This window comes from Scyliorhinus torazame, chromosome 1 (assembly GCF_047496885.1).
Source record: "Scyliorhinus torazame isolate Kashiwa2021f chromosome 1, sScyTor2.1, whole genome shotgun sequence".
NCBI classification, from domain to species: domain Eukaryota; kingdom Metazoa; phylum Chordata; class Chondrichthyes; order Carcharhiniformes; family Scyliorhinidae; genus Scyliorhinus; species Scyliorhinus torazame.
This window is the reverse complement of record NC_092707.1, coordinates 336,135,284-336,158,271: the sequence shown is the minus strand read 5'-3', so window position 1 is coordinate 336,158,271 and position 22,988 is coordinate 336,135,284. Positions and strand designations below refer to the sequence as shown.

The window sequence follows — 22,988 nt, the reverse complement described above, 5'->3', positions numbered from 1 at the left end:
GGGCTGTTGTGCTTTATTTTTTAAAATAAATTTAGAGTACCCAATTCATTTTTTCCAATTAAGGGGCAATTTATCGAGGCCAATCCACCTACCCTACACATCTTTGGGTTGTGGGGGTGAAACCCATGCAAACACGGGGAGAATGTGCAAACTCCACACGGACAATGATCCAGAGCCGGGATCGAACCTGGGACCTCGGCGCACTGAACCACCGTGCTGCCCTGTGTTGTGCTTTCTTGGTGGTAGTGTCGATGTGGGTGGACCAGGACAGATGTTTGGAGATGGATACCCCTAGGAATATGAAGCTGCAAACCAGCTAACCATCTCCACCTCGGCCCCGTTGATGCTGACAGGGGTGTGTACAGTACTTTGCTTCCTGAAGTCAATAACCAGCTCTTTAGTTTTGCTGGCATTGAGGGAGAGATTGTTGTCGCTACACCACTCCACTAGGTTCTCTATCTCCCTCCTGTATTCGGACTCGTCGTTATTCGAGATCCGGCCCACTATGGTTGTATCATCAGCAAACTTGTAGATGGAGTTGGAACCAAATTTTACCATGCAGTCGTATGTGTACACTGAGTATATTAGGGGGCTAAATACGCAGCCTTGCGGGGCACCGGTATTGAGGACTATTGTGGAGGAGGTGTTGTTGGTCATTCTTACTGATTGTTGTCTGTGGGTCAGAAAGTCGAGGATCCAGTTGCAGAGTGAGGAGCCATGTCCTAGGTTTTGGAGCTTTGATATGAGCTTGGCTGGGATTATGGTGTTGAAGGCGGAGTTGTAGTCAATAAATTGGAGTCTAATGTAGGAGTCCTTGTTGTTGAGATGCTCTAGGGATGAGTGTAGTGCCAGGGAGATGCCGTCTGCTGTGGACCGGTTGCTGTGGTATGCGAATTGCAGTGGATCAAGGAGTTCTGGGAGTATGGAGGTGATACGCTTCATGACCAACCTCTCAAAGCACTTCATTATGACTGAAGGCAAGGCCACCGGACAGCAATCATTGAGGCACATTGCTTGGTTCTTCTTTGACACAGTATGATGATGGTCTTGTTGAAGCAGGTGGAGACCTCAGAGCTGAGTAGGGACAGGTTAAAGATGTCCGTGAACACATCTGCCAGTTGATCTGTGCAGGCTCTGAGTGCACGACCAGGGATCCCATCCGGACCGGTCGCTTTCCGAGGGTTCACTTTCAGGAAGGCCGATCTGACTTCAGAAGCTGTGATGGTGGGTATGGATGTGTTATGGGCTCCTGGGGCACTCGAAGGCGGTTCGTTGGTTTCCTGCGAACCAAGCATAGAATGTATTGAGTTCATCGGGGATGGGTGCGCTGCTGCCGGAGATACTGCTCGGCTTCACTTTGTAGCCCGTTATGTTGTTTAGGTCACAACCGCCGAGAGTCTGTAACGCTAGTCTGTGACTCTAGTCTGATATTCTCTCTTGGCATCTCGGATGGCTTTGCGGAGGTCGTACCTGGATTTCTTGTATAGATCAGGGTCACCTGACTTGAACGCCTCAGACCTGTCCTTCAGTAGGGAGTCAATCTCGCGATTGAGCCATGGTTTCCGGTTGGGGAATGTACGTATTGCTTTCTTTGGCACGCAGTCATCCACACATTTGCTGATGAAGTCTGTGACAGTGGTGGCATACTCATTTAAGTTGGTCACTGAGTTCTTAAATATAGACCAGTCCACTATCTCTAAGCAGTCTCGTAGGAGTTCTTCTGTTTCCTCGGTCCAGCATTGCACGACCATCTGAGCTGGATTCTCCCGCTTGAGATTCTGCTTGTATGCCGGGAGAAGGAGCACCATCTTACGGTCTGATTTTCCAAAGTGCGGTCGGGGGATGGAACGGTAGGCGCCCTTGATTTTTGAGTAGCAGTGTTGTCGCCCTTGGTGGGACAGGAGATGCGCCTACCGTTCCATCTCCCTAGTGGCTAGACGACAGTATGATTGGTGAGGCCTCTGCCCTGAAAGGGCAGTGTGCCATGTAGAGTGCGGAAGGCAATGGTGCATGTGTCCTCTCCACTACTCCTGCCGGCCCTGGCAGCCACCCACCCAGCAAGCACTACAGTTCGGAACAGATTGTACAATTTTTCTTACCTTCTCTCTCCCTCAGCAGCCATGGCGCCCAGTCCCCATTTGCAAATACCTGTGGTGAACTGTGCCCGTGTCACTTCCGCCTGAGAGAAGTGGAGAACCATGGAGGCCTGGACTGTACCGTGTCCAAACGGCTAATGCGATGCAAATATATTTAAATACCAGTCTTCAATGGCTCCACCAGTGTGGGGTGCGGTCTTCACTATCGCTGCGAGCGAGGGACTGGAGCATGGCTTTCAGTTGCCGCGGGGGGGATCTCGGTTTCAGCCGGAAGTCCGATTCTAAGTCTAATCGTGCCTTGTGTTTCCGTTTTTTTATGGTAGCAGTCTGCCCCTGATCTCTGTCTAGTGCTATTTACACAAAATCAGTGTGCAGAGCCCTTGAACATGCCGTTACATGTAATCTAGATTGCTCTGTCCGCTTTGAGCACAGTAAAGTACAGCTCGTAATTTGGGTTGCCATTTTATTGAAGCATAGATCGAAGAGAATGAATGTTGCTCATCTTTTCTGTGCTTTGCATTCATTTCTCAGGTATTATTTAAGCACTGAACATTGCGAGAACCGCCCTCCCAGAAATTCAGTCCTGTCACTACAGGCTCTAATTCTCTTCTTTTCGAAGTGAGAAAGCTGATAGCCTTTCTAAATAATAAGTAGGTTGCTAGAGGCCCCCGACTTTGCTCTGCGAAAGTGCAAAGGTAATCCTTTGAGCTGACATATTAACAAACACTGGGAGACAGAAGGAGATGTCTCTCGCCACCTAAAACTATCCCAAAATTGCTCACCTATCTTTATAAATAATCGCAGGTCCACGATATTCCATGTTTAAACAATTTGTGAAACCTGTGTGTTGATTTATTATTTAACTGTGGTAGTTCATTGAATATATTCCATGCTGTGGTAAATGTTGGGAATATTTTCTCTGCATCTTTCTGCTGTATGCTTAATGGGTTAAGCAATAGTGTATGTCAGTATATTTGATCCTTATCTAAAGAAGCACACTTCTATTGTATTTTGACAGGGTTCTGCTGTTGCAGTTACTCCTACTAATGATAGAGGACAAACATATAATGATAACCAGTGGCACCATATAACTGCTACAAGAACTGAGGCTGAAGGAACAATTGTTGTGGATGGCCAATATACAGGTAATTTATTTAAAAGATAAGAGCTAGTTGTTTGGATTGCATTAGATAATAAATGTCACACATATATCAGGATGCAAGATATTTAGGCCAAGAATTTTCCACAGTGCAATGTTATTGTCATATAATGTGTATATTACAAAAAGAAACAAAAGGGGTTCTTTATGCCTGATATTACCTTTCTAAGAGTACATACTACTAGTTTGTAAATCAAAATTCATTAAAGGTATTTGTGCAAAGAAGGATGTCACTACACAAATAAATGAGCAAATAACATTCTGTTTCACTTAAATAATGCTTTTGAAAATGGATTTTGCAGTGTAAGACACTGACAGCAATGGCAGTTAAAGGCAGAAATCCAAAGGTTGCGGTTTGTGGGAGGAATCTTCATGGCCCGTTCACTGGAGGCGGAAGTCCCATTATGGCCATTAACTTTCCCGAGAGGGCCATAACAGTATTAGCGCCAGGGAGATCTCAGAGTGAGACCCTCCCTGCCCCCGCAGCTAACGTTATCAGGTTCACACCCAATGAGAGCGTGAACCAGATTACCTTAAATTAGCAGTTATTTAAATATGCCCAAATGCCGTATCTTCCAGCGACGTCATATGTTTCCCTCCACCTCGCCAGCATGATCTCATGCCAGCGGGAATCACTACTACTCTGCAGCAGTCGAGAAGACCAGTATAGTCCCTAGATGGGGCATGGCAGCCTAGCACTGCCAACCTGGCACCCTGGCACTGCCAGGTTGGCACTGCTGGGGGGAATGTAGGGGTGGGCCAGAGGTCGGAGCCTCCAGGTAAATCCTATGGGATGGGTTCCCACTCAGCCCTGATGGTGACAGTGGCGGTGGGGTGGGTGGCAACTGAAGCCCCGGTGCCGGCAATGGTGGTGAAAGAGGGGCCTTTACTTCCACTTTGAGAACGATGGTCTCTGTAGAGCTGGGCTTGCCGACACTATGAGGTCCTGCCCCACCAGAGTGAGGTACAAAACATCCCTCTGTTGCTAACTTTTGGTTGGCTCTTAATTCGTAATTTGCTCTGTTTGTTTAACCTTTGCTCTAGAGTCGCCAGGTATCTTTATGATACCAAGGTTCAAGTTCAAGTAATGATCAATAACTCAACACACCAATTAGTAAGATTCAAATCAAAACACATTTATTATATACAGTAAGTCACTACTTATGCATATAACTCTACGTTATAGACTATTCCTATAACTAAAAGGCCTATACTTAGCTTCGGACTTGGCCCACCAGGTCAGGAGAACAAATGGCCTTTTGTTCAGGTCCTGTGTCTGCAGGATTCAAAAGCTGGTATGGACTTGTAGCTGGGAGCGCCTATCTCGTAGCGAGCATTGACTGGAGACTTACTTGGTTGATGTGGCAGCTTGGACAGGTCACTCTCACGGGTTGATTAAAGTTGCTGAGTGACCCTGCCAAAGAAGGACGATTTGAACTTGGGGGCTTTACTTTATAGTCCCCAGGGGCTTCCCGCCCTTCGGGGTGGACCCCATACTTGGTTCCAAATGATTGGGCTGCGTTCCGATCATTTGGATCAATTTCTCCAATACTGAAGTTGTTCCCTGATCGCTGGGCGGTCCCTAACTGTCCATTGGCCTTCCTTTGTCTTGGCTCCTGCTGGCGCCGAGGAGTCTGGCTTGGCTTTATTCACCTTGAGTGTTGCAATTGTGCCTTGGAATTGCTCATTACTATGCAGATGGCTGCTGGCTTCAGTGCTGTCTGGTTTTTGCAAGTTTCAATACACATGATTTCTGCACTTGCTCAATTTTGCCTTTGTTGGCTGAATTTCCCTTCAGTCTTTGCGGTTCTCCATTTTAAGTCGGGAAGTGCCCAACCCAGGTGACTGCACGCCCTCCTTGTGATCCCTAACGCGAAGCGTGAAGGATCACATAACTGCGTTGTCTTCATTCCCTGACTAGGCGAGCGCTCTTCCATGTCCTCTACACTGACCATACCTATGTGAGAAAAACTTTAACTAACATTTTCTAAGTGGCGCTATGTCAAAACAGGGACATGCATTACAAAATGAATTAAAAAACGGTACCTCTAAATGTCCTCAATAAACTACACTCACTAAACATCCAGTCATATTAACTTCCTAAACAATACAAAATAATAGCAGCATTTACATTTTTCCTGGCTTGGCAGTCAAGCACAGGGGTGTACAATATTTCCATTTCTTTATTTACAAAAGATGTAACACAAATGGTCTTTATTGTAGATCAAGGGGTTCGGGGACCTGGTGAAAATCGAAAATAGGGGATCTCATTCTGTATACCGCGGTGCGAGAACGGTAGGCTCTCCTTCGCCATTTCCTCATGCGGATATTCTGCACGATGCTGCAGAGTATCGCCAACACTAATAGGGATTCGACTACTTAGGAAAGGGAGTACCATGTTATGAGCTTCTCACACCATGATGGTGTGGTGTTGCCTGTTACTGGGCTCTGTGTGCTATGGAGAAGTGAATCATTAACGGCCAGAGGGGGGTTGGGGTCAGGGGGTTCGCGTGCAACCGAATACACATCATAATGGTGGAGATCAACACGGAGGATGTCCTCATTGTTCTTCTTCTTTCTCTTTTTGTCTCTTCCATTCCGTTTTGTCTCTTTTCCTGGAGCTTCTGGGGTTCTATGGATCACGCATAGTGTCTGTTACTATCTTGGTTAATATCTCGTGCGTTAGTATGTCTGTCCTTGAGTGCCAATTCTTCCTTTACAATTTGTCACCATGTGTGACTCCCTCATTTTTAAAAATGTTTTTTTAAAACCGAATATTCAGGACAAGCACACTTAAAAATACTGAAACAGTGCGAGCCGTCTCGCAGGCTGTGCGATTTACCATCCAAATGTTTGAGGATGTAAATAGCATCGGGATGGCAACATAAGGGTTGCCGGAAAACAAAATAAAAATTTTTGAACCAAGAGTGCAGAAATGAGGTGCGTATGGGCCGCGACGGGTAAGAATTGGATGGAATCCCCGGGTAGGATGGTGACCGATGCCGAGTGTGCTATACCCGAGCATAGCTGACCAGAGGAGGGGTCCTCAGGCAGGGCGGAGACCAATGCCGTTTCTCCACTGCCTGAGGAACCGACAAGAACGGGCAAAAATGTAGTCAGCGTGGGGGGGGGGTTGCCGTAAGGGTTCTACCTTCGAACCAGAAGAGCAGTTATGAACGGAGGCTGGCAAGCTCTCAGCGGTTTCTGCCAATGAGCGTGCTGGCAAGTTCTCATAGGTTTCTGCAGACAAATATGGCATGGGGCCGTGGAAAACAATTTCCGATCTTACGTACAACACATAACAATAACAGTAACAAACAACATTAAACAACATGCTGCAGGTTCCATCAGAAAGGACACCTTTTCTCCCAAGCGGTTCCTATTTAAATCATCGTGTGGACACCTCAGTTATCAGTTACGAACAGGGTCGCAAAGGGGTTCTCGCTTTGGGAGTCAGACTCAAAGTCGCCCTCTTCTCCCGGATGCCATACTCTCGAATGTATAAGGGCTGATAGGGCTGCATGGTGCAATTTGGGGTCCATCTCGTCGTTCCGGACGAGCCTGAATGAATTATCGCGGTGCCAAAAGGTGGTGTCTAGTTCTGTGGGGGCGGAATCGTCATCGCAGGGCGGTGGTGTTTGGTGGGGTTTGTTGAGGAATGTGATGAGGAAGGGATCACCCGAATCATGGTCAGATTCGCTGGGAGTGGGTCCTGTTGCCTGGGGATAGTAGGGAGGCGTGCTGTGGCTATTGTCTGAGGCACAGTCGCTGTCGCTGCTGCTGCTGTCTGTGGCCATTCCGGGGCGGAGTCTAGAGGTCGGGGGTGGAGTCGAGGGCGAGTCCATGGATGTGGTGGCCGTGTTGGGGGAGGGTAGGGATACGTTGGGTGTGGGAGGGGTGTGGTCTGCTGCGTCGAGCATGACGTGGTGTGCGTGATTGGACTGTGGGCCATATGCCTTAAACTGGTTAATATGGAACCACGCAGTCTTTCCGTTGGGGTACTTAATTTTATAGACTGAGGGGCTTACTTTGTCTGCAATGGAGTATGGACCCGAATACGTCAGTGACAGGAATGTGCTGAGGTTATAGATGGAGAGCATGACCTGCTGTCCTACCTCAAACTCAGTCGCATGCACTGTCTTGTCGAAACAGGCCTTGCTCTGTTTCCTCCTTGTGCCTAATCTTACTGCGGCTGCTAGCTGTGCCGTTTTCACATTCTCCACTAACTGTTTGACTGCGTTCTCGTGTGTGAGGGCTGTCACTTCGGGGCTGGTGAAGTTCAATCCTAATAACAATTCTGTGCCTTTCATGGGGCGTCCGGTCATCAGAGTGTGTGGGGTGTAACCTGTGGAAGTTGAGACAGTATTTCTCAAAAACATCAGCGCAAAAGGGAGGACTGAATCCCAAGTGGTGTTGTTTTGTTGGACCATTTTTCTGAGGGTTGATTTTAGGGTCCGATTCATGCGCTCCACGATACCACTTGACTGGGGGTGGTATGCGATGTGGAATTTTTGGGTAATGCCAAATTTCATGAGGATGTTCTTCATGACACGTTCCGTAAAATGGGAACCTTGGTCGGATTCAATGCTGCGGGGGAGTCCCCATCTCGTAAAGATGTGGTGGGTTAAGATCTTTGCGGTGGTCTTTGCCGTGTTCGTTCTGGATGGGAATGCCTCTACCCATTTCGTAAAAGTTTATATGACGACTAATACGTACTTGTAAACATTCCTGCAAGGGGGCAATGGTCCTATAAAATCGATCTGGAGGTTAGTCCAGGGGCCGTTAACAGGGCGGGTGTGACTAAGCTGAGCCTTCTTTGCATATCTGCCCGGATTGTTCTGGGCACAGATAAGGCAATTCTCAACGTAGTGCGTTACATCTTCTTTTAAATTTGGCCACCAACAGAGCCGCCTGAGGTGGGCTGTCGTGGGATCAATTCCCTGATGTCCATGACTGTCATGGAATAAACAAATAAGTTGATTCCTGTCCTGTTCTGGAACCACATCAAGGGTGTCTTTTAACACCACACCGTCATGTGTGGTCAGTGTATTTCTAAATATCTCATAGGGGGCTGGAAATTTTCCTTTCAAAATCTCCCTGAGATTGCTATCCTGCTTCTGGACCTGCACTAAATCCTCGATATTAGTCTGCGAGACCTGAACTGCATTCACTGGTGCGCTTTTGGGGGGTATCCAAAAATATCCATGCCTGGAACCTGTTTTGGCCAGTGTGTCGTCTTTTACATTTCCAGGGGGGGAAGGAACGGTGGTGACTGCGAACTTTAACAATACCAAAGGCCCTGTCCTGTGCTTTCTCTAAAATGTGACGGAGCAATGGGGCTGAAGGGAGGGGTTTTCCGTCTGCAGAAACAAATCCTCTTGCTTTCCACAGGGGTAGGAATTCTGTAAGGCTGTTGCAGACATAGAGGCTGTCCGAGTATATGTCTGCTGGGCTGGGGAAGGAATCTGGGTGATCCACAATGTACGCAACGGCTGCTAGCTCTGCCGCCTGCGCGCCTAAGTGTCCTGGTAGTTTTAGAGAGATTTCTTCTAGGACCCGTCCCTGCGCGTCCTCAACATATATGCCGCATCCTGTAATGAGCTTTCCTTCTAATATAGTGGAAGATCCATCCACATATATCCTTAAAGGTGCACACGTGCCTGTGTGCTGGGGGCTCTGGGGTGAACTACCTATCTTTCTGGGGCGTGTTTTTGCAATAAAGGGGCCTGTGTTGTGGTGCGGTGAGATGATTTCACATTCATGGGGGGTGCCTTGATACTGAAGGTTATCGGCTAAGAAAGTGTGGGTCTGGGTCCTTTTAACAGTGATGCCCCGTCCCTGCAAAAGAATGGTCCATCTAGCTGCTCTAATTTGGCTAACTGTCCCGTCCTTAAGTCGTCCGTCCAGTAAATGTTGGGTGGGGGTGTGTTCTGTGAGGATTGTGTTGGGGTTTAGTCCAGTTATGTAGGAAAAATACTGACCTGCCCAGAAAACTGCGAGCAGGTGCCTTTCACAGGCCAAAAATCCCTGCTCCACAGGATCTAAAAGTCTGGAGGCATAAGCCACGGGTCTTAATTGTTCGTGCCGTTCCTGGAGGAGCATGGCCGAAAGGGTACGGTCTGTGCTAGCTATCTCTATAGCATAGGGGGAAAGCGGGTCTGGAACCTGTAGTGCGGGGGCTGCAATGAGGGCTCTTTTCAAAGCTTCCACAGCATCCGTATGCTGTGGATGCCATTCTCAAGGGGTTCCTTTCTTTAGGAGTTCCGAGAGGGGTGCTTCCTTGCTGGCGAAGCCGTCAATGTGGTTTCGGCAGTAGCCAACCAGTCCTAAAAACGACCCGAGGGCTGAAACATTCTGGGGAAGGGGCAATTTGGCAATCGAGTCAATTCTTTTGTGCTCGATCTCGCATTTACCGTGCGTGATAATCGTACCCAAATATATAACTTTGTTTTCCAAAATCTGGGCCTTTGTGGGGTTTACTTTGCAGCCAATGTCCTGTAGGAGTTCCAGGTGTTCGGACAGAAACTCGATGTGCTCTGCCTTGGTCCCTGTCTGCAGTAACAGGCCGTCCACATGCTGGACCATACATTCGGGGCGAGAGAATTTTGATAATCCATTTGCCAGCTGGCGGTGGAAAATGGAGGGGGAGTTGTGGAATCCTTGTGGAAGGCATGTCCACGTGTACTGCTGATTTTTAAAAGTGAAGGCAAATTTGTATTGGCACGCTTTGCCAATGGAATGGACCAGAATCCATTACTAACGTCCAAAACTGTAAAATATCGTGAGTTGAGTCCCTGTTTGAGCATGGTCTCGGGACTTGTGGCTACCGTGGGGGCTGCGCGGGGGTGACTTTGTTGAGTTCCCGGTAATCGATGGTCAGTCGCCATGATCCATCGGGCTTTCTCACTGGCCAAATCGGGGCATTATTAGTGGAGGCTACTGATCTGAGTACACCCTGCTCTAATAAGCTGTCGATCACTTTTGAGATTTCTCCCTCTGCCTCTTGGGGAAATCCGTATTGCTTTTGGGGTCTAGGGTCAGGTCCTGTGATTTGAACGGAACCAATCATCCGGCCACAGTCGTGTTTGTGGGTCACGAATGCTGTCCTGTGCTTCTGCAGAACTGCCCTAACCTGCTTGTATGTGCTAATCGTGGTCGGCTCAAACCAAAATTCGCCGACTGCGCTAATCTTGTTTGCGTATTCACCTATAGTGAGCGTTGCGGGGGCTCTTGTGGATTTTGCCATTCTCCAAACACATTGGTTTACCAGATCAAATGAAAGGTGGTGGGAGTTCATAAAGTCAATTCCCAAAATGTGTTCTGCTGTGTGGGGTAGATCGACTAAAACTTTGGGGTGCTTTGTCGTTATATTGCCAATCTGAATGGGTACAGGGGCTGTGATGTGTCCCTGCTGTTAGTGGCCTGTGAAGCCACTGAGGGTGATGGTGGCTGTAGTGGGCCACGTGTCTTTCTGGAATATGGTGGAGGAATTGATTGTGGTGTGGGACCCTCCTGTGTCCCAGAAAAATTCGATGGGCTGTCCCCGTATCTTTGCTGCAACTACTGGTCGGCCGGACCTATCCCAAAGGGTGTCACAGACCCAACTGGGGGAGCCCGAACACCGTCAGTCCGTTCCGTTCAGGTCCGTCTGGTCTGAACGGGTGCTCACACTATGTATGGGCTCTGTCCTATTCTTATTCAGAGTGCCTGCCTGCTGGGCTCTCTGTGGCTTTCGTGGGGCATTGCATTCTCGTGCAAAGTGTCCTAACTGTCCACAGTTGGAACACTCTTGTGGCTTTTGTGGGGGGCTGTTCCTGTCTTCGTTCACCCATGCGGGGTTTTGGTGTGTTTTCACCGCTTGGATATCCGCTTCTGCCTGCTGTTCCTCGGGTTTCCTAACTGCGGGTTTGTTTTGTACAGGCTGCTCCCAGGTGCGGGACAATCTTTTTAAAACCTATTTCTCATAGTGGGCTTCCTCTGAGGGGTCATAATTCGTACACGCTTTTTGTCCTGCCTCTGTGGCATGGGAGATAAGGGTGCGGGTCCATTTGGCCATACCGTCTTGGGACAAATGGGCACGTTCTAAATTACCGAAAACTGCTGTGAAATGAATCCACAGGCGTCCAGCAAACGCTGTAGGGTGTTCTGTCTTTTTCTGCCTGCACTTATTCAGGCCTTCTACGGGGTCACCTCTGTTGTAGCCGATCGCGTCTAGGATCGCTGCGTGCATTTCTGCAAGGGTGCCTCCTACGTTCTGTGGGTCGAGAAGGGCTGCTACGACCGAAGGGTCTACACTCAAAACTGTGAGCTACACGTGCTCACGCTCATCAAGGCCGTACATGGTCGCCTGCTGCTTTACTCTAGCAAAGAAGTGGTGGGGGTCTGAGGTGGGGAGGAACGGTGTGATTTTCTCGCACGCGTCCCGTAATTGGGTCACGGTTAAGGGTGTGGTATAAAGAAATTCTGTATCTCCTTCCGATGTGACTGTGCGGTGGGTGGTTACTGGATTCATTGGTGCCTGAACTATCTGCGATGTGGGGGGTTGGGGCGCTTTTCTCTTCTGGGGCTTTCCTTCCGCACATGTTCCCTGAACATATCTATGCGTGGTCTCATTTAATTCTTCCCAATCCGGGCCGTCTTCTGTATCTAACTGGGATCCAAAGGTGCTCTGGAATCCATTCTGAACTGAAAGCAAAGGCTGCAGTTCTGCAATCTGCTTCCGGCACTTTGCGTGATCTAATGAGCTTTGTCTCTGCTCCGTGGTGGCAGCATGGAGTGCTCGTAATGCTGCTTTCAGGTCGCTACACTGCCTTTGCAATGCCTCTACCTGTTTCTCTGTTTCCTCTCTTACCAGGACTGCACGTTGCATGTCCTGATAGGCCTTTTCGTACTGTGTCCGGAAGCTGCTTAGGTGCGCCAGACAAGACTGGTGTGCCCGCTTAGCATCATCCACCTCTCCGTCCTTTGCTGCTAACTTCCTTCTCAACTCTATGTTCTCTTTCTCAACCTCACTTACATCGACCTTGTTCATTCAATGGACTCCTTCTATCTCTTTATGGAGCGTCCGAACGACCTCCTCTGTGCCTCGCAATTGTGCCAAACAGAACACAATTGCCATCAGCTTGCGAGCTTTTCCCAAGCTTTTCTTATGAATCTCTGACAGGTTCTCCCACCAAGTATGTCCTATACCCCCGGGTCCTGTTTCCTCATTGTCACAGAACTCACTCCAAAGGGGCCATCCTTTCCCTTTGAGATATTTCCTGATCTCCTCTTCCCAAACGGGACACTGACCTACTTTGCTGCTGGTCGCTGTGACCACAAATTCTTCAGGGTTCATGAGGTGTTGCATTGCCTGCATTGCCATCGTTCCTCTCTAAATACTCTCCTAAAATTTGGAACGAGGGGTACTAAGGCGGTGCTGTAATTACGGGTACGGCTTTCGCTATTTTCCGGAATACAAACTCCCGACAGTTTTTGCAAAAAAATCTATCAGTATTATCTTATAGCCCTGTTAGTTACGCATGCATTAACACACTTCCGAATTATGAGGATTGATCAGAACTGCTTGAACACTTGTGGTTTTTATGTTCCCAATTGGATTCTAATTCAAATTTTTGGGTTCTCCCAGAGTGGTTAAGCCACTTCTAAGTCGGGTCCCGTCAGGATGTCGCCAGTAATATGTTGCTAACTTTTGGTTAGCTCTTAATTCGTAATTTGCTCTGTTTGTTTAACCTTTGCTCTAGAGTCGCCAGGTATCTTTATGATACCGCCACGAGATTCAAGTTCAAATAATGATCAATAACTCAACACACCAATTAGTAAGATTCAAATCAAAACACATTTATTATATACAGTAAGTCACTACTTATGCATATAACTCTACTTTCTAGACTATTCCTATCACTAAAAGGCCTATACTTAGGAACCGTACCTGGTTCCAAATGATTGGGCTGCGTTCCGATCATTTGGATCGATTTCTCCAATACTGGAGTTGTTCCCTGATCGCTGGGCAGTCCCTAAATGTCCGTTGGCCTTCCTTTGTCTTGGCTCCTGCAGGCGCCGAGGAGTCTGGCTTGGCTTTATTCACCTTGAGTGTTGCAATTGTGCCTTGGAATTGCTCATTACTATGCAGATGGCTGCTGGTTTCAGTGCGGTCTGGTTTTTGCAAGTTTCAATACACAGGATTTCTGCACTTGCTCAATTTTGCCTGTGTTGGCTGAATTTCCCTTCAGTCTTTGCTGTTCTCCATTTTAAGTTGGGAAGTGGCCAACCCAGGTGGCTACACCCCCCTTGTTTTTTTTTACAAAGCGTCAGAACACCTGGAAACACAACGGTTTTCAGTCAGAACCTGACACTTTTGGTTTGACATGAAGTTCCGCTTTTTATGACATTAGTCTTGCTATAAAAATGTAGGCCTTGGTGATTGAGGTGTAATTGGCTCTTTAACAGCATGCCAAGTTATTATCACGGCTGAACAGCTTTTCTGGCCCTGAAAAAATAGTTTTATATTTGTAGAACATTTCATTTCCCCAATTAATGCTAAAAGTTCCATTGAATTTTAAAATAATATTTTAAAAGTTTGCTAATGATACTTCAACTTCCACCTTTATACCAGGGAAGGATTTTCCATGCAGGCCTTTGGGTTCCAATGTCAGGTTCAAATTGGTCTGCAGTCCCACTGTGTAGGGAATAGACTCATCTGTGATTTTCCTTGGTTTGGCGATTTAGTTACCAGAGGGCAGGTTCGTCATTGAATTAAAGAGGGCGGGGCAGGCTCCCCAAATGTGAGGGTCAGTAGGAGCCAAAAGCAGTAGCAGGATGCCATATTGGGTAACCAAGGGGTCTCAAAATGGAGGCACCTTCCAACTTTTAAAAATGTACAATAAAAAAGGCCTTTGAAGCCAAGCCACCATTGGGCATTGTGGGGTGTGGGTGAGGAAGAGAGAGGAGCCCTCCATAGGGCAGCTTCAGTTATAGACATGATGGACCACTAAGTTTTCCTAAAATGCTGATACTCCTGTCTGTCACCGGGGCACTGCCTCTCGGCATCTGTACTACCTTCCACCACCATGGGGAGCTGGATGCCAGCTGAAAATTCCCACTCAGCCCCTGACAATTGGCTTTAAGTGGCCATTAGTGGGCTGGCTACCACCCCCACCATATTCTGCCTCTGGGAAACTGGCCTGGGGGCAGGATCGAGCCAGTGAACCAGCATTATATCCAGCAGCACTAAATTCCACTTCGCTCCCTGCCCCTGTGTGCATGCCACAATTTGTATTTCGATCCCTGTAAAATTTAAAAAAATTAAGTGATAAACATGCTTGATACTATTTGGTTTGCCAACTGTGAAAATTCATCAATGTAATTGGCTGCTTCGCTTGTTTTGCAACATCACTGTTGCTAGACCCCCCAATCCCATATAGCCAATGTTGCCACAATTAAATTAACTTCAGAAAAGGTGAAGATGTTTGTAAGTGTTTTCTTCAAGGTCAGCAATGAGTGCTGTTGACCGAGAAAACCCTTTTTGATCGGCTTGGACAGGCATAAAAAAATACACACTCTTCACTGTAACTCTATTTGGGTTTTACAATCTTCAAAATGAATCACACAGAATATGATTCAGACTCACAGCTGAGCCCTAGGTATTATCCACCATAGTGAAGGAGGCAGGCCAGGCTATGATCACTCAGTGTGGCTATCTTCTCTGAGCTCTGGGTTCAGGGCTCCTCTTCTGCGACAGTTGCTTCTGGGGGGTTTCTGATTGTCTCTGACAATGTGTTCCAATGTTCCTTCTTTCCTCCAGGTTCTGCTAGCGCTGAGCCATGATATACGCACACCCGGCCTGAGTTCTATTGTCCCATCAAAACTCATTAGTTGAAATAAACAGGATAATGTTGTTCAGCCGAGGTGATTTAATCGAGTTCCATGTCGTCTGACACATTTTTTTCTGATCAGCCATTAGGCCATTATGGAGTCTGATTGACTCTTTGTTCATCGTTCGCCCTTTTGCAAAGTTTTTAAAAATATTAATTTAGAGTACCCAATTATTTTTTCCAATTAAGAGGCAATTTAGCTTGGCCAATCCACCTATCCTGCACATCTTTGGATCGTGGGGGTGAAACCCACGCAGACACGGGGAGAACGTGCAAACTCTACACGGACAGTGACCCAGGGCCGGGATTTGAACCCGGGTCCTCAGCGCCATAGGCAGCAGTGCTAACCACTGTGCCACTGTGCTGCCCTTCCCTTCTGCAAAGTTAATCACTACTGGCTCGAAGTTACATATTCGTAGCATGGTCTTTTGTACTTTTGTCTAAACATGATAACTACTGTCAGTGGGTAATCACAAAGTTCCATATAGCAATAATGAATTTCTGTGTTGACTTGAGTGGTCTGGCAGATGGCCAGTATTGGTTCTGGCCAGGGCCTTATTTGATAGTTCCAGTTTTCGGCCTATATGTCTTTCTCCCTCTGTCAGCCTGTCCCCAGTATCACATGGGCAAAACCCATTATTACCATTTTTTCTTCTGAGCTACATAATTTGAGTTTGGAGTTTGCCTCTTCACCAATGGCACAGTTGTTCATTGCACTGAAAGGTGGACACATTCTTTCAGAAGTGATAATATCAGAAATAATCAAAATCTTCCATTATATTTGGTCAATGATCAACCTATGATACATTTTGATTAAACCACCGTGCACTGGTTGGCATGATCAGGTATGTCTAGCGAGACAAGACCTTAGTGACCTATTAACATGTACCCAAAGAGGAGGAAAAGATTTTAAAGCCCATAATGTCCAATCCATTCCAATACAGGGTGTCACATATTCTATTCACCCAACCATTAACCACACAGTCTCATAAAGAGGCAAAATAATGGAAAACAAAACCTGCAATAACGTTAAGATAAACTGCTGCTGGATAGCAAGGATTGAATGCATGTCCAGGTGCAATTTAAAACCTGGACCTTCGACCCCTTGTAGTATTGGTGGGACCGCGACTTCTAGGCCATCCCCAGATTCCTCACCTGTGCATATCTAATTGGCTGACAGCCGTGTGATTGTGTGTGGCCAGGCACTTTTCATCTGGTCCTGCTCTTGGGACCCATAACACGAAGGTCGAGGATGCTCCCACTAAAGACACCTGAGGAGCACTGGAATATTCCACATATACCATGTACAGGCAGACATAGCTAGGATCCATGAGTTTGCACAGCAACACTTCTTATTTGGAGAAAATGAGTGAAATTGAAGGAGAAGCTGATTGATGTGAGAACAAGATTAGCTGGTTGAAGAGGGTGATGGACAGGGACTAGCTAGGCTTCCATTCCTGAAAGGAACAAAGACTCAGGAGTTCACATGTGCATTGGAGGTATGGGGGTATTGGACATGTATGGTGAAAAGGAGATGATTATGGCCAAGGAACTGGAAACTATTCAAGTGGTGGAGGGAGTTGGAAGATGTGCAGATATAAGTCCTGAGATACTGGACAAGGATGAAAAATAGAGTCAAGACAGGAAGAAATTATTTCTGTGAGGTAAGTATAGACAGAAATAATGGCTCCAAGGGCAGTATTCTTTGTGGATCTTAGGAAGGAGGTAGAAGTGGGTTCTGTAGGTTTGGGAGACTATGGGCTCTTGGTTCAGGGTGAGATAAGAAGCAATGTTAGAGAATTGACATTCAACCTCCGCGAGGCAGCAGTTGATTCACCAAACAGCACCAGTGCCATCCTTGTTGCATGCTCAGAGCGAGATAGGTTTAGAATGATTGATTTGAATCATGTTCCCTCTCTCACCTATTTTTCCAGTACATTGATGATTGTATTGCTATTGTTTCCTGTTCTTGTCCCAGACTAGTTATTTGAATTTCATTAACTTTCCTACCACTGTCCACCCTTACCTCAACTTTGCATGGTCCATTTCTAACAGTTCCCTTTCATTCCTTCACTTTTTTTCCTCCATTCCTGAGGATAGACTATCGACCATTATCCACTACAAACCCACTGACTCCCATAGGTAACTTTTTAAAAACAATTTAGAGTACCAAATTATTTTTTTCCAATTAAGGGGCAATTTAGCATTGCCAATCCACCTAACCTGCACATCGTTGGGTTGTGGGGGTGAAACCCACGCAGACATGGGGAGAATGTGCAAACTCCACACGGACAGTGACCCAGGGCCGGGATTCGAACCCGGGTCCTCAGCACCGTAGTACCAGTGCTAACCACTGCGCCACATGCTGCCCTTCCCATAGGTAACTTGACTACATTCCCACCCATCCTGCTTCCTGTAAGGAGTATTCCATTGTTGCAGTTCCAATGTCTCTCCTGTATTAACTCTAACTATGCAGCTTTCTATAGAAGTGCTTCTGATATGACTTCCATTTTCGTCATCTGAGGTTACCCCCATTTCTGCTGTGGTTGACAGGGCAAAAAGCCATGTCTATTTCATTTCCTGCACTTCTGCTTTCACGCCCTTCCCTTCCTTCCAGAACCAAAACCCGGTTCTCCTTGTCCTTACCTTCCACCTCGCCAGCCTTCACATTTAATAATGGATTATTCTGCTATTCCCATTGCACCTCCTCTGAATAACATCTTTGTTTATTTTCTGTCTCAGTGGAGGCCTCAGTGGAAGTTCTGAATGAGGCAGTGATAGCCAGCGGGAATGTTTTATTTCCTCAGAGAAGCAGGAGAGGAGGCGACTTGCCAGCCAGACTAGGCAGATATGGTTGGAGGTTATGGTAGAGGAACATTACAACCACTGCCATCTCATCACAAGTACCTGCACTGAGCAGGCTTTCAGTGTCATGAAAATGCAGTTCCAGTGCACTGAATGGTTGTGATGTCCCCTCCAGTATGCTCCTACAAGGTGTAATACAATGTAATGGTTTGCCATAAAGGATGCAGGTGTAGCAGACTGACATGGATGACATGCATGTAATATTCTGCAATCCTGATCTCTATTGCATGGATAGTCAGCCAAGTTCTGCCCCAATATTTCTGCTCACTGTGGGCATGCAGTGCGTAATGAAATGGCTAAGTGAGATAGGGATGATGTCAATGGGGCCTGACTCTCCTGAATGGAGACACACTCATTACCTCAAGTCACTTGACCAAAGCTGCACCTGCACAGATGCAATTGGCACAGCCTTTGGCAGTGCCCAGGTGCCATGGGCATCTCAGCCACCCAGACGTACAATTGAATAGCCTGTCTCCACTTCAGTTTCAGACACAGGGCAAGTAGCCCTTAGCGACTCTAGTAACAAAGCACAAAAGCATCATCAACGTCACTTCAGGATTCACCAAATTGTAGATTGTAACATGTTGACAGCACATATGCTTGTGCAATGAAATGGGTAATTCCTTATTATTGGGACACAGCAACAGTAGCATAAGGTGATAGCTTGGTGAGAAGGCTGGCAGAATGGTATGTTTGGAGATGACTATTACACACCAGACATCTGTGTGGCTTTGGAATATTAATAACAGAGGGTAATGATGGACAGGTGATGTATGGCGAGAGTTCAGTACTCAATTTGCTAGTGTTAGGAGGTGTAACCTATATCAGGGCATCATGACCTTCTTTGCTCCCTCAAAATGAACTCTGGATGGCCTTTCGGCTAGTCCTCATCAACCTCCTTCACCTCCAATAGGGTGGGACACTCTCCCACATGCTGCTTCTTCAGTTCCACCTGTCTCTGGAGGCCCATACGGCCTAGAGCACGGTAGGCACCAATGTGTGACATCCTTGTCTGGAGACTGCCTCCCAGTTTTTCAAAGCACCAAAACTACTGCTAAAGGATATGATGGCCTGCTCAACAGTGAGCCTTGTGGTGAGATGGTAATGGCTGTATAGCTCCTGTGCTTCCATTGCCGGGGTTTCACACAGGTTTCAGCGCCATCTCTTCAAAGGATATCCATTGTCAGACAGGAGATATCTGCAGAGGCTGTTCCGTGCCATGAAGAGCTGCGGCACCTGTGTCTGCATGAGGATGAATGCTTCATAAGACCTGCCAGGAAACCTAGTGCATACCTACAGAGAATGCTTCTAAGGATTGTGCATGATTGCTGTGGGATTTCTCTTGCAAGATTCCATAAAAGTCGCCTGCCAACCCCTGCTAAAACAATATAGACACTAAGAAATTCATGGTAACCGTCACCTTGTGAACTGTTGATATTGGTTGCCCACCCATTCCTTGCAGCCTAAGGTACTCCTCTGGATCAGAGACCAGGAGCGGGATTCTCTGTCCCCAGGACGCCCAGAATGCGTTGCCCAATGGGACGGAGAATTAGATGTTGGGGCGGGATTGGCGCCGACCCGAAACCATGCTTCGACCCCTCTCTGGCAGCGTGAACAAGTTCCATTGTGCATGCCAGTGGGAGCATGGAAATAAATGCAAATGTGTCAAATAATGATCCATTTGCATCCATCTAGTGAACCCGGTGCCCTATCTTCCACCCTCCCATGATTCTACCGTCCCCTCAGCTGGGAATCACGTGGGCGAGGTTCACTTTCTGGTCTCTACAATTGTGGCCCAGTTGTGATGGACCTCGCGGTGGGCCAAGGGGGTGGTCCCCTCAGCCCACTGCGAGATCCACCATGCCAGGGTCACGATGATGGAGACTATCCAAGACCATCTTCCCCCCGCACCATAAATCAGCCCTGTCCCCTCCCCCCCGCACCTCACAGCAGCCCCCCCACCCGGGTTGCCTGGGCATCTCCCCACCCCGAGGTATGGAGGTAACCTGACCTTCCCCCACCTCCACCCCACCCCCCCTCCTGGGACTCCTGTAATAGAGGGACCACCACAGGGACCCCATGCCTAAAGAAACCCCCTCCACAGATTCCCCCCCCCCCACACACACAGCCCTCTCCCACACACACACACACAGCTCTTCCCCAGAAAAGAGACCCCTGTCTAGAAGCTGAAGAGCAGTCCAGACAGGGGTTGTGGGAAGCATTATAGCTGTAACACATACCTTACAGCTCCACTTGTCCATTCCTCCATGGGGAGAAGCTGTGCCTGCATCTGGTTCCCACAGATTCACTGTTTGCACTCCATTCATGACATTGGAGTAGTGGTTTGTGACTGATAGCTTGTGAAAACCATCTGCTCCTTTGATCCTTTCATATCCTTTTTCTTTAGCCGCCTAAGTGGTGAAACGCCAATGTTTGTAAACATTGCCCACATCAAAGTGATGAAACTGCACTCAATGCATTCCAATCACTCAAGCGTGTGATTTCACTGCACTTACCTCTCTTTAATGTGGCAATGTTTACAAACATTGGGATTTCACCATTTAGACCACTGAAGCTTGAAGGGATATGAATGGATCAGTCAGCTCAGAGCTCTGCATATACCATGACAACGCTGTGGCTATGCATAAACTTCAATTTGCTGATTTGCTCTTTTATGCAGTGGAATTAATGTCCATCACTTTGTTCAGGAGCTTTCTGCTGTGCAGCAGAATCACCTGCTTGAAAGAGGTGATGACTTGGTATGGGATCCATCCACTGCTGTGAAAATTGAAGCACTTGCCTCAAATTACCTCTCAGTACCTGCTGCTCTAATTTCCTGCCTGCTGCTATGGATGTTCTTCCCAAGAGGCCAGCTCTAGAAGAATCACTTTGTGGGTTGGAACACATCAGATGACCGGAGTGATGTACCCCTGTCTCCATTTGCTGGTGCATCTGCCACGGAAGCCTCCTGTGCCTCTGTGACAAAATTCTGCACTACTTATCTCTCGACAATGCTTGGCCTGCTGTGGATTTTTAGCATTTTCTGTTCTCAATTCAGATTTCCCTTTTGAATATGCAAATCTTACTCTCCTCCCTCATCCTCTTTCAGTACACGATAGCTGCCTGTCCTGTTGGCCTTAACATTTGCTCTAATCTTATTACCCGTGCCAATCTCAAATAACCCATGCAAAAGAATATACAACTAAAATTTTCTCTGTGCATTAGGGGTACAAAATTGTAAATGTCAAGGCAGCAATGGCCGAGATTTCCCTTTGCGGGACCGCCCCGTTACTGCTGCTTGTGAGGACAGAGAATTTGGTGCTCAGCCAAATCTCCCATTCACCGCAATGGGACTGGAGAGTCCCACTGCCTTGAACAGATGGAGAATCCCACCCAATGGGTGGATTCTCCACCCAATGGGTGAATTCTCCGGCACCGGAGATTTGGCGGGGGCGGGAATCACGCCGCGCCGGTTGGCCCCCCCCCCACCCCCCCGGCGATTCTCCGGCCCGGATGGGCCGAAGTCCCGCTGCTAGAATGCCTGTCCCGTCGGGGTGGATTAAACCACCTCTCTTACCGGCGGGACAAGGAGGCGCGGGCAGGCTCCGGGGTCCTGGGGGGGGGGGTGCGGGGCGATCTGGCCCGGGGGGTGCCCCCACGGTGGCCTGGCCCGCGATCGGGGCCCACCGATCCGCGGGGGGCCAGTGCCATGGGGGCACACCCTCCACTGCGCATGCGCGGGAGCGTCAGCGGCCGCTGACACTCCCACGCATGCGCCGCCCGGCAATGTCATTTCCGCGCCAGCTGGCGGGGCACCAAAGGCCTTTCCCGCTAGCTGGCAGGGCGGAAATCAGTCCGGCGCGGGCCTAGCCACTCAAGGTTAGGGCTCGGCCACTCAAGATGCGGAGGATTCCGCACCTTTGGGGCGGCGCGATGCCGGACTGATTTGCGCCGTTTTTGGCGCCGGTCGGCGGACATCGCGCCGATAACGGAGAATTTCGCCCCACATTTCTGTTTCACCCTGCCGGCGGGATGCTCCGTTACGCCGGCTGGTCAATGGGGTTCTCCCATTGTGGGGCAGCCCCACGCTGTCGGGGAAACCCCCGGGCTGCTGGCAAAATGGAACATCCCGCCGGTGGAGAATCTAGCCCAATGTTTCTAACTTTATTACACCGAATGCACCGAGGAATCTTTTTCCCATAATGGCTGGCTCAAATTGTGTCACTGTCATCAAAGAAGCAAAGAGTGGTGTATGTTTACAAATAATTGAAGCCATTGCTCCACGGTGACTAGATGGCACTAATTTTCCATTGAAAGGCGTAAAGGACAAGCTGAGTAGGAATTGTGAGAAGGTGCCATTTCGCCTTGCCCTTGACCACGGCCACTATTACTAGGTCTTTCCATGAGAGGCAATGGTGGATGTTGCATTCATTTGCCCATCAATTGTGGCAAAGGTCTTGATTGATTGGTTCAGTTCGCCAGAGAGTAATTAGAAATGCTGTTAATTAATTGTTTAAGAAGTTCTGGTTATTTCCCTCAGATGGTATTGCCAACAATGCTATGCTCTGGCAGGATCCACATCTATTTTTCTTTCCCAGAACTGGGCTCCTAAATGAAACCACTCATATAATTGAGAGCCAATTATTAAAATTTAAATGAGATTCATCCGAGAACCTAACAAGGTTCAAAGCACAGACTGCAGCTAGGAGTCCTCACCCAGTTTGAAAAGAGACACTGCCACCAGTAAAATTCAGACCGAGAAGTTAAATTCTATTCTTCTTGCATGGCATTTGGGGATTTTACCAGTGTTTTGGAGATCACAGTCTCCAGGCGGAATTTTCCAGCTGTTCCCGCTGGCTGAATCTTCCAGTCCTGCTGACAGCAACCCCCACCCACCACAGGTTCCCCAGCAGTGAGGGGTGCAACCTACGGGAAACTTCCCTGATTATAGTGAGCACAATTCACCACTCAGCATTTTAAACCCATGGAAATACA

At 47.9% G+C, this 22,988-nt stretch overlaps 1 protein-coding gene across 1 annotated transcript in view; it reads left to right on the top strand.

Annotated features, from left to right (window-relative positions):
* The window catches only part of ush2a (Usher syndrome 2A (autosomal recessive, mild)), a 1,730,413-nt gene that overhangs the window by 559,052 nt on the left and 1,148,373 nt on the right, over window positions 1–22,988 (top strand). Inside the window, exon 23 of the mRNA XM_072506478.1 lies at window positions 3,115–3,241. Within this exon, the coding sequence (XP_072362579.1) occupies window positions 3,115–3,241 (127 nt within the window). The remainder of the gene's footprint in view (window positions 1–3,114; window positions 3,242–22,988) is intronic.